This window comes from Tauraco erythrolophus, chromosome 3 (assembly GCF_009769465.1).
Source record: "Tauraco erythrolophus isolate bTauEry1 chromosome 3, bTauEry1.pri, whole genome shotgun sequence".
In the NCBI taxonomy this organism is placed as follows: Eukaryota; Metazoa; Chordata; class Aves; order Musophagiformes; family Musophagidae; genus Tauraco; species Tauraco erythrolophus.
This window is the reverse complement of record NC_141467.1, coordinates 101351145-101363543: the sequence shown is the minus strand read 5'-3', so window position 1 is coordinate 101363543 and position 12399 is coordinate 101351145. Positions and strand designations below refer to the sequence as shown.

The following is a 12399-nucleotide window of genomic DNA, read 5'->3' as shown; positions in this document are numbered from 1 at the left end:
CCCCACTGCCAACACCGGGGCACCCAATACAGCTCCATCGGGGAGGAACCCTTACTAACTTATTCTTCTTTTATTTGAAATGATTGAAAATACCTGATCCATTAACTGCGAAGCGCTGTGTGCTGGTAGTCTGTGCACAAACCAAGTGTGTAGAGATCCGTTCAGATACAGCATAGCTTTGTGCCCAAGAAAACTGACCACTGTTAGCTTGCAAGATCCTGAATTGTCTTCAGTTGACTTCACTGTCTGTTTTATAAGTTCTCTTCTGCCATGGTAATGCCCTCTAGTTGCACATCAACCTTTGCTGCGTGTTTGCCAGTCCGTCACAAAGATTGATCAGTGCAGTAAGAGAACAGGCATCAGATTTAGTGTTAACATCCAGTGGTCTGAGAAAGTGCCGTTCCAGTGAGAAGAGATGAAACTGTTTAACTGGGAGGTACTGCAATAACCAGTTAGCCAGCCACCTTCAAGTGTCAGATCAATCAGCTTCTCCTTGCTCAGAGGTCAGATCTTCACTTTTGAATGCTCTTTTCCCTGCTTGTTTTTTCGTGCAGCGAGGCTTGGAAGGTGATTTGGAAACCTAGTGCCCTGGAGAGGAATTCAAATAGAAACAGATAAAGGACGAAGAGAGAATAGCAGGAGAAAATACATCTGGGAGATGATGAGAAATACATAAGGACAGTTTTCAGAGAACAGTGTTGGTTTTAATCTTAAAATGTAGAATGCACTGGGTTATAGATCAAAAATAAATGCAAACGAGTAATTTTTTACACAGATTTGTTTTATTCCATATTAGTCTCTGTAGTGGTGTTCAGTGGTAGGTTTGAGGGGACATGGCAGAAGCAGGCAATGGGTGAGGCTCTGCTTTCCTGCTTCTGGACAGTGTGCTCATGCTGCTTTCTCTCCCTGGCATTTAAACACCTGCAGGTACCATTTGGCTTACATCTGAAATTTTAGTGAATAACTAGTTACCTGCTGTGTGTCATAAACTGTAAACACTGATCAGCAATAGAAGGCGATTCTGCGTGCCTTCTCAGTGGGAGTAATTTTTGAGAGTTTGTCTTAACTGTGACTTTGAATTGGCTTTTGTTTATACCTGTCTCTGTCATTGTATCAGAGAATGGTTTGGGTTGGAAGGGACCTCCAAGATCATCTAGTTCCAACCCCCCTGCCATGGGCAGGGACACCCTCCACTACACCATGTTGCTCAAAGCCTCATCCAACCTGGCCTTGAACACTTCCAGGGATGGGGCATCTACAACTTCTCTGGGCAACCTGTTCCAGTGCCTCACCACCCTCTGAGTGAAAAATTTCTTCCTTATGTCTGATCTAAATCTACCCTCTTTCAGATGTCCTCCACCTCTCTTGTGTATCTTACAGAATGAAGATTCTTTTTAGTTTAAGAATGTATTTTCTGTGCACAAGACTTAAGTGTGCATTTTCCTTTATGAAAAAAAACTTGGAACACTACGAAAAAGCATTCTATTTTAAAGAATTAAAAAAATTCTAAACATTCTTTGTTTGTATACAGTGTGTGCATGTGTTTTCACTTTCTAAATATTTTGTGTTTTCACTTTCTAAATGTTTTCCTTATTTTAATGATTTCTAATGGGACAATGTATTTCCAATTATTTCAAAGCAAAGAAGAATACTGCAACTTCTGTTTGGGGTGGAATCCTAAGCAGCAGCAGCAACTCTTAGTAACTTTTTATCAAATTCCATATAAATCTTGAACACAGGCAGCCAAATCACTTGCTGAAAAGAAGTTCTTGTCCTACTGAAGCCAACAGATTGAAATGCTGCAATATTAGCCCTTACCATCATGAGTAGGTTGTTCAATATACTTATTTCGGGGAAGGGCTGTAAAGAGTTATATATTTATGATATTATTGGCATACCCAAAGGGATGAGAACATTTATTATCAGAATTTCACTGCAGGAACGTGGCAGAGGAAGAAGCATGCAGTATGTGGCAGACCTCATAGGCTGTAACCGCAGGACGAGCAATAACTCTGAATACAGAGTTTGGAAGCAGAAGTTTAGGGTTTGAGAAGGGATGCAGATTTGGCAGAGGTCATGAATCAAGGCTCATTCTGAGTCTCCCTCACTCTGTGGTGTACTATTAACTTGGCAAATATGACTGTCACTGGTTCATTCAGCTTTTGCCTACATCTTGATGAAGAATAGGGAAGTAGGAAACTACTTTACAGAGAAATCCCTTCAAAACCTTGGGAACAATTCAGAGGTGAATATTGCAGCTCTTGATCAGAGAAGGAGCAGAGCCATCTTCCTTGACTCAGCCCTTGTTTTATCTGTAGGATGAGGCTCCCTGGTGAGTAACACTGATCAGCACTCTTACTTGGAGCGGTGGGATCTGTGTTTTAAGCACCCTGCTTGTGGTAACCAGAGATAAAAGCTGTTGCCAGGGGGTCACATCAGTGGTTTGGCAGCTCATCTGCTGTCCTCACCTGGTTGAGGCCTCCCTTCCCATGGATCTGGACCTGACAGCTTATCTGCTCCAAGTCTTGGTGCTTCAGTCCTCACTGGAGCTTTGAGAAGGCAGCAGGGGTTTAGGTTTGCTTCTGGTAGAATGATTCTTCGTAACTGTGAGATGGCAGGTGCTGCATTCCATTGTGGTTCTCTTGAGAAGTCAAAAGAGGAAATTCTGCCTTAGTTTTCTGAGTTCGTTTCGATCTTATCCTTCTTTTTAAGAATGTTTGAAAACATGTTTTATTTGTGAGCAAATCTCAATTATTATTTTTCTCATCAGTTTAATTCTCTTTTTCTTGCTTTTTAGATACGAATTGAGAATTCGATATTTGCCAAAAGGATTTCTAAACCAGTTCACGGAGGACAAACCAACTCTAAATTTTTTCTATCAGCAGGTATGTTCAGTCCTACTACTTTTTCTTTTGTGAATTTGCTGAATTTTTGCTGAATTTGGAAAATTCTGGATTTGTTTATGTGGATAACATATTACTGCAGAAACAGAAGTTGGTAAAATTTAAAGTTGCGTATATAAAGCAGAAGGGGCATGAAGCCCATGGCATTTTTCTCCTTGAGAAACGGTGAGGAATATTTTCCAAAGACACGGTAATTCTGCAGTCATCTTCTTAACTCAGCTAAAATTTACTGTTGGTCAGTTGACTTCTTACTGTTGTTTCACACTTAAATTGCTGAATTTCCTTATTTTTGCAAGCAGAAATAAATGGGCAATTTCGCTACAACCATGGAATGTTTTTTCCACTTATACTGTAGGTTATTTTCTCGATTTCATTCTCTTATTGATTAGTAAAACTATATAATAGTAAAAGTTTTGTAAATTAAGCACCTAAATCTTCATTTTGTTCATTCAAATAATTTTAATCTGCTTTTAGACTGGCAAGCTCAAAGTTAAACTTCATGGGGGTATTAGAGGAGTCTGGACTAGAACGGTTACAGTATCCTCTAACTTTTTAAGAATCCATGCATCTCTGAGAATAAAAACCTAAACGTACTTGTTGGCTACTTGTTAGGTGGGTCTTTTCCAGGGTCTGGATGGAACGATGTCTGTGTTCATACACTGAAATACTGTTAGTGTTTAACAAAGAGTTGTGTTGCTAATGGTGATAGGTTTGTGAACCACGTATGTGTTTGTGTCATAGTTGTAAGCAATGCTTTATACTACTGTATGGAGGATTAGTTTTAATCTAGATTATTTAAAGAGTCATTTTATGGAGTATTGTCATGACAGAGATGGAATACAGTAAGAATGAGAGGCAGGAGGAGAGGGCTTGTGAAGTCTGCTGAAATGGGAGAGCTCAAGAACTACACCATGAAAGCTCTGGAGTTTAGTCTTGAAATAAGAATTTTTATTTTTTTTTTTTTTTACCTGATGCATTTTGTTGTGTCAAAGGACCAACAATATGAAGTGCTGATAATGTTACTCAAGCCCCAAAGGCTTCTACCAAGGAAAACTATTCCCATGCACTGCCATTCTTTTTGTTGTGCCTCTGTCACGTTCAGAAATATCCTCATGTTAGGTTGGTTGCTTGGTACATACCATAATTCTTGAGCAACATCCCCTAAATTAGGATATAGCTGGAGCTGATCCAGAGCGTGGCACTGTTCTGCCCTTGTGAACAGGCACGTTTGCAGATGAAGAACCGGGAAACAGTAATTCTAATTAAATTTTCTTATTAAGTTTCTAAAAAGAGGAAAACATAATCCTCTGTCTGTCCAGTACTTCAGCTGAAAGCAGAATATGGAATTAACATGCTCAGACTCATTTTTTAGATGTCTTCTGTCCTTTAGTGTACAGACACACATCCCTGCCTGAAGTAAATGACTTAACTTTTTTCATGTGTGATGAAATTCTTGTATTGATATATGATGGAGTTGACTTCTCAGAAGACAATTCTAATGCAGTGCTTATCTGAACTTAGCATTCGAGTTTAACTCATCCTTGTGATAAGCTTGTTTCAGCCTAAAAATATCTGCATTTTGGCAACGTTTTATTACTGCCAGGGCTTCCTATAGAAGCAAACAAATCATGTTCCTTATATATAACCTCAGCAGAAAGTGACTTAGTTCATATTGGCTTTAAATATAGGACAGTTGTGTTTCCCATGATGCCTAAGTGGGTGATGAGTTCTGAAAAAATGTCCTGAACTCCGTCATTTACCTATTCAAGAGCTGGGAAGGCTGCAGCATCCTTTCGTTTGTGCCTCAGAGAACTTTCTTTTTTCAAGTAAGGAATTTAAATTGCCAGAGGAATATTTTTTAGCATTTTCTGTGAAACATGTTTTTACTAAATTTGTGAAAATCATTAGGAACAGATACAAATAGCTCAGAAGAGCAAGCAGGTTTGTAAAGGCTGGCAGGAACTGATATGCAAAGGCGACAGCTGTGCGTACCTGATGATGCCCTGAATCCTAGCTCTGTCATAAAATGAAAATCAGAGGTTCTTATCTCCTTGCTCTGCACGCCACACTATTGTTCCTCTTCCTTTTTCTTCTCCATCTTATCGTGAGGTATTTCTAAATCCAGTTCTTCAGAAGTCACTGGTCTTGCTTCTGGGTGCTGCAAGGTATTTGGGTCTCCATTGTCATGGAGGTCAGGTGCCTAACTTTTTAGAGCTGTCATTCACTGTCCATGATTCTGTTTTGCTCCAGAAGTCTCACTTGGCCTCTTACATAAATTAGAGCAATTACTTTTATCTGGTAAAGTGTTAAGGCAACTCCACTGGCTTACGAAAAGAATTTGAGCGGTAACGCTGCATCATAAACCAGACCTAAATAGAGGAGGATTTGGAAAAACAAGGAAGAACGATTTTTCATGTTCTGTTCCTCTTGTCATTCCTGCAACATTTTAACATTCTCTTTTGCTAACCACAACTCACAGTCAAACACATCATGTTCTATATAGGCAAGAACAACAGAATGGACGTAAATCCTACACGTGCACATAGATATCTTAAGTTTTCTGCGCAGAAATAACTGTTGGAGAAAATGAACGTAGGACCCAGTTACACAATTAAAAAACATCCAACAGAATAACACTTCTGTACATCAAGTTGGCTTTTGTAAATGTAAAAGTTGAATACTTTGCTGTCTCATATGTTATAAATGGGGAAAAAAAAGATTTTGAGGACCAGATGCTGCCCGTGACTAAATCTTTTTTTTTTTTTCAAGATGAGGCTGAGAATCTGTTACTAACTTGCTAACATCTAAACACATGTTGTCTGGCTTATTAAAAATGTAGAACATCAAATTAAAAAGTTCACAGAGAAGGAAAAGAAATATGGTGACCTCTCTCACCCATGAATTGTCCATGGATTTTAGAAAAATGTAATTATCTTCTTGAATTATAATTGCAGTGCAGCAGCATTGTTGAAAAACAAGCTGAAAGTTTGAGGCTGGATCCTCAAGTGATCTTCATCTTCCGGAAAAGCGCAGAACATTTGTAAAGATAACAAAACATTACCTTAATTGCTGTCAACAGACACAGTTTATTGACAATTATCAGGCTGTTCCACTGAAAACTGGCACAGGCTGGTCACTGCCCATGCATGACTGCTCCCATTCACGTCAGCGGGTGCATTGCCCTGTATAAATCGGTGCCAGCTTTGCAGTCTTCTTAGCTTGGATGTCATATGTGAAATCTTCACCCTCTGCCCCTTAATTTTGACTGCTTTAAGGTTGCTGTGACCTCTCTTTGATTTGGGCATTCTTGATTTTTCAGAGTTTTGAACAAATCAAGACCCAATGACCAGCACCGTTGGTAGCTTTCCGCGCAGCCGTAATGAGTGGCGGTCGTTCTGCCATCTGCAGCGGGCGTAAGCCGTTCTAATTGGGAGTGTAAAAGCAGAGCACTTAATGAGACTTTTCGTAAGGGTGCCCCTGGTTTGCAATCTGTACACAAGGGATTAAAATTAGTGTGTGTGAGGGGAGGAACCACGGAACTTGTTCGTAACGTCGGCATTGGCCATATTGGTGCCGTGCGGTTCGGCGGCGCGTCTGTGTTTCGGGCTGTGCTTCAGCTTTGAGACTCGAGTGGGGTAGAGGCTGATGCTTAGGCCATTCCTCTCGACTGGAGGAGTTGTGTGTTCAAGACATGTCGTTTTACGTCTGGGTGGAGAGCTCTGATCAACAGAGTAATGCTGGAATAGTTGTCTTTTTTACTTGTCTGTTTGGAAGGTGTCAAAGGTGGTGGGTAACTTGTCTTTGGAGGTGTCTTCTCTGTTTTTCATTAAGTGGAGCATTTGGGCGGTGATTCTGGGTTGACTGCATTATTCCCTTGGGTCTAACTGCTTACAGTTTCAGCCAAATTAGGCAAATTGGATCCCACCCAGTGCTCTTTGAATTGTGAGGTTAAAGAATTAGAAAATGGGGAAATGCCAGATTTATGGTTGTCTGCACAGTTGGCAGATGCTTGCTGTGTGGGTTTTATGTGCCAACCTTCAGTTGTGTCCTGGTGGTGTGTACCCAAATCTGAACCACAGTGAACTCTCATCCCTCCCCCAAAACCTCCAACATGAAGTAGACTTAGGATTGCTGAGTAAATGAATGTAAGTTAATTTTTATCAATAAGTAACGTGCTCTTTTTGTTGTCGTTGTTCAGTTGCCTTTTGTAAATCTCAAAAGAATAAAGTTACCTATCTTCGGTATGAATTTTTGCCATTTTTCAAGAAAACTTGAAACAAGGTACGAAAAGAGAATTAAAAATTGGAGTTTTTCGAGTAATGAAAATTAGGCTTCCCATTTTTCTTGTACTTTTGGGAGCATTTCCAGTTGCTTTAAATAATTGTTGGTGAAATTCACTGCGAGTGTCTTCCTTTCTCTCTGTTCCAGTGACACGGCTGTTGGGAGGTGTAAATAAAGGAGACAGGCTTCTGTTTTTTTCCTGAATAGCTGAGTGAGGAATGAAAGCCATATCTCACATCAAGATAGAATACAGCTTTTAAAAACATTCGTATAATGAGAATCAGCCATAAGCTACTTGAATGGCTTTCCTTTTATTGTGGGACAAGAGCCTGCACACATTTATCCTTGAATAACGTGCTAGCCCCCAGTAATTGGAGATGGTTTATCCCTTGCTGAAAAGGGAGAAAGCATCTGTATGAGAGGAGGGGGGAAACCAGCTCTTAAGCATCAGCTGTTCCATTGTTTCTGTCCTTGTGCTTCAACCAGAAGACTTAAAGTAACTTTTGGGTTGTTTTTTTTTTTTTTTTAAAAAAATCCCAAAGAACAAGAAAAGGGCATTTTTATCAGCATAGAATTTTTCTCTATGCTGCCTCTTTCAGCCTTGCAACGTGGAACTGCCCTGAAAGTGTACATATATAATCGAGACCATAGGACTGGATCATGTCTTGGTTTTGCTTTTTAAAATGAACCAAAGTTTGTGTAACGCCCAAGAGAAGGAATTACAAGCAGAGGGAGAATAATCTCAAAGTTAGGGCAGGTAAATGATGATGTTCTGTAAAAACTGAGCTGAATTCTGTGCTGCAAGGGACTGTTTCACCACACAAGTACAATGCAGGTTCATTTTCATAAGAAAACTATCTTTTCAAATAAAAGAGAAAAAAATAATACTTATTTTCTTCAAAAAAGATGAAAATTCTCTAAAAAAAGAGGAGGCAAAGTTTCTCATGGACAAATGGCACTTTCTTGCTCTTTCTCTGTCGTGTCTGTGAAGATAATGTTAGTGCTTAAAATGTATTTCCCTAAATGAAAATTCTCATTTATATTGTGGTAGATAAAAGCATCATGCAAATTAAATTATTTTTATAACATTGTTCCCCAACATGTAGGAAGTTTTAAGTCCAGGCAATTACTGTAATAACTTAATGATTAAAGTTTTATAAGGCTTAGGTGCATGAGATGTAATTTGAAGTGCAGTCTGGGAATTAGACTCTTTAACCTAATTAAATAACAACATCTCTTATACCCTAATAAAAATAGGAGACCTAAAGCAAATGACTTTGACAGGAAAAGCTTTGAAGAATATCAAGGACAGAGAGAGAAAAGCTGATGCTGTTCCTGATACTGGCAGCCTATTTAAACCAAAAAAAGAAACCAAAAAAAGGTCTTTCAGGAAGAGTTGATGGGTGACACATAAACTATGCCCTAAAGGGAAGTGGTAATAAATGTAAGAATTGCAGCTGCTTAAAAAGATACTTTAATTTTTTTTTTTTAAATTGATAAAAATATAAATCAAACTGAACATCACCTGTCTGCTCCTTACAGCTTGTAAAAGTAATTATAAGTGAGATATCCTTTACAGGGATCGGTTTCGTGAAGCTGCAGAAATTCACAATTCCTCATAAAGTACTTGATTTTTTACCTGTAAAAGTTGATTTACACTCTGAAAACTATGCTGACATTCTTGCTGTCGATCTTGCTGTTAAAAGTAGCTACACAACTACACAGTGTCTTCCAAATGTTTGTGTCAAACGTCTGGTTTCTGTTAGCAGTGCTGTATGATAGGAATGTAAAGCCTACTCATGTTCCTAAATACTTCTTAAATAGCCAGCCAAGCTCAGTCCGAAGAAAAATGACTGCTTTGATTTTAAGATTTCCACCTGCCAACTAGAGCGGTGAAAATAGTGCTTGTGGACTTTCTTCCAGTTGTATGTGAATTACTCTTAATTCAAGACGATAAGGATAAGGCTCAGGACAGGTTTCCAGGTACCCGATGCGTGGATATGCCTGTGTTAGTGATCTTGAGTAAAATGTGATTCCCATTAGTGTATTATCATAGAATGGATAGAATCACAGAATTAGATTCTATGTAACGTGCATCAGACAAAAAAAAATAAAAGGTGAATCGCGTTGATGCTTGGATCATTTGTTCTGGAAAAGCCAAGTTGTGTGTCGGAGAGGAGAATTATAAAATAAGCTGTTAGCAAGGCGTGCTTAGTAGGTTGAGTACTATATGGCTCCCAAGAGTATAGACCTACTTTATAGAAGATCTGAGGCAGCAGCGTGTGTTGCAGTGACATCTGGAGACCAGCCCGCTCGGACAGAAGGGGTCAGTTTTAGTCATTCTGTCCCCAACAATGCCTCATCAGAAGTTGATTCCCCCCCACCCCCCCATCTCTAATGCCCTTATTATTAACAGAGGAGCTTCCAAAATTAGTTAGAGATGTCAAAGATCACCTCTAGATAATACAGAGACTGTGACCTTGGAAGACAAACAGGAGGAGCAGCTGAGGGCAGATGGCAAGTGAACGTTGCCCTGAGACTGAATCGGTGCTTTTAACTCCACTAGAAAAGGCCACAGCCTCAATTTTCTCTAATGTGGACTTGTCTTCTGTAATCAGTCTGATATTATCAGGTGGGTAAATAGGGGTGGAGAGCAACCACATGTGTTTCGCTCTTGTGCATGTTTTAAAAACTACCATTACAATCACTAAGCTGGGCCCTAAAAATACTGATGACACGAGAAGTGTGCTTTGGGCTTTTGTGCAGCTGGTACCTCATCCAAAGCAGGTGAGGCACAAATCTTTGAGGGTTAATTTTGCGTAAGATTACTGGAGCTGTAGTAATGTGGGTTGAGACCCTACTCTTTCAAGCTGCTTATTCTGATTCTGTAGTGCAGAAAATTCCATGTCCAACAGGAGCCTGCTACTGGGAAACCAGAATGGGCTCCGCTGTGGAAAAGCGGAGGAGCTATCTCCTTTTGCAGTTTGGTGCTTACAGTTACAAACAATGACACTGGGTGACTGGTTTACGTCCAGCTAATGCTATATCTGTCCCAGGGTACACTACAGCGTTTCTATGGTGCATTTAATGCATAAACTACAGAATATTTGAGTTTGTTGTCTGATAGGGTGCCACGAAAGAGCTGTGTCGTGGATCACGGTGGACTTGCACGTGGTACCTGCTGCGGGTGTGGAACAAAACGCTGTCTGAACAGGAGTGCTCTGACCACAGAGCAACATTGTTCGTCTTGAACATGAAATTGTGGGGAAAGGACATGGTACGTGCTCCAGTCGTCGTCTTGGTCACATAAGTAGTTGCTGAAGATCAGCTTTTTCGATGGGTATGGTGTAAGGTTTCATAGATTTCATAGATTTCTAGGTTGGAAAAGACCTTAGAGATCATCGAGTCCAACCGTCCCTAATCCCCATTAAACCATATCCCTAAGTAGATCATCCACCCTTTTCTTAAACACATCCAAGGATGGGGACTCAACCACCTCCCTGGGCAGCCTATTCCAGTGGCTGACAACCCTTTCAGAGAAGAAATACTTCCTAACATCCAACCTGAATCTCCCCTGACTAACCTTATGCCCATTTCCTCTTGTTCTATCACCCATCACTAATGTAAAGAGCCCTTCCCCCACCTCCCCACCATCTTTTCTCAAGTATTTCTGGACTTTTCTCAAGGTGAAAAGTGAAAGTATTTCACTTTTCTCAAGGTGTTCTGGACTTTGGTGTTACAGAAGCTGGAATTTAAGAGCTGGTAAATTACAGGAAAAATTTCACTGGACTTTCGTAGGAGCGATGTCACCAGAAGCGTGGTGTGGTAGTGTAAAACAAAGATCCCGAGGAGAAGTTTCTGTGGTGGCTGAGAGTGAGCTATGACATACAAAAAACAAACGTCAAAATGCTTCCAGGTATGAGAAACTTGATGTTTAAAAGCGGGTGCTAGAACACACCTGAGCTGTTGAAAAGGGAGAATAAATCAGTAATTATTGCAGATACAGGAAGGTTAAGAGGAAGGTTGTGTTTGTTAATATAAATGCCACTACCTAAGCACATCATTCCTGAATATAAAAAAGCAAAACCACTAAAAATACCTGGATATAACAAATGGGTAAGGAGAAAATGATGTAATGCAAATCTTTGTTTTCCATGCTTCGTTAAACTTTTACACTTACAGTTCTCGTGCTGTTTACTAATGGAGTACAGAAGACATTTTGTTTCTTTGTTTGCTTATCTGCATCTCTTATAATTTGTGGTGGTGATTTTTTTTGGTTATGCACTTAACTCTTTAGGGGGTACTTCATCACTGAAGTGCTGTTTAAGTGCAGTTTTCAAAGCAATTGCGATTTGAAAAAAAAAAAATTAGAAAGGACAAGTTGTGTAAGTAGGTCATAGGCATTGAAAGTAAAGCAAGAGAAATGGATTGCTTATTTTTAAACTGTCCTCTTACAAAATTGAAGATTATCCTGTGGGAAATTTCTTGGTGACATTAAATGAGCTGGGAAAGCCAATGCAGTGGCTAATTATTGGTATTCGCCCTTTTTGAGGCATCATTTGATAGTACTGTTGCTAAAGAATTTCCACAGTAGTTATGCTTGAAAAGAAGACTCAGTAGAAAGTTTGAGAATTCTATTTATCATTCTAAGTATGCAAACAAATTTAAACCTAAAATTTTTTTTTAGGGCACAGCAAGTAGGCTTTGGTTTAAAATCCCTGAACTCCTGGAGAGCATTCAGTACTAAGTTCAGAATGATTTTACTCTTTGTCTTAATAAAGAAATTTAAATCCAGCGTGGTGTTTTTATGAACTGCACTGACAAGATGGCTTGTCAGCCTGAGTGAACATTTTTCTGAAATACTGCAGCTGGGTAAAAAAATCGTGTGCAGAAAAATGAAGCAGATGGCTTTTGAAAGTAGCAGCTGGTATATAAAATACAAGGCCTGTGATAGATTTCTTCTTAAATCATGTGTGCTAGCACAAGGCTATTCTCTAATTTCTTCATCTTCACAAACATGGGCTTTGCCCTGTCTACCGATTTTTGTTTTAAATTACACCAGCTGGAATTTGCTAGCCATTTATGTAGCTAGGAAAGTGCCCGTTATTTCTTAGTAAATTTGGATAAGTTCGCAGTTACACCATCAGTAATTTGTTCATTCAAGTAAAAGAACAAATGTTTTAAAAGTCTGACATCAGGAGTGACACTGGGCTTT

At 39.5% G+C, this 12399-nt stretch overlaps 1 protein-coding gene across 28 annotated transcripts in view; it reads left to right on the top strand.

The window, feature by feature from the left end:
- Nucleotides 1-12399, top strand: part of PTK2 (protein tyrosine kinase 2) — a 167003-nt gene that overhangs the window by 52904 nt on the left and 101700 nt on the right. For all 28 annotated transcript variants that reach the window (XM_086608868.1, XM_086608867.1, XM_086608897.1 and 25 more), the window contains one exon: nt 2798-2885. In XM_086608868.1, coding sequence (XP_086464994.1) covers nt 2798-2885 — 88 coding nt within the window. The remainder of the gene's footprint in view (nt 1-2797; nt 2886-12399) is intronic.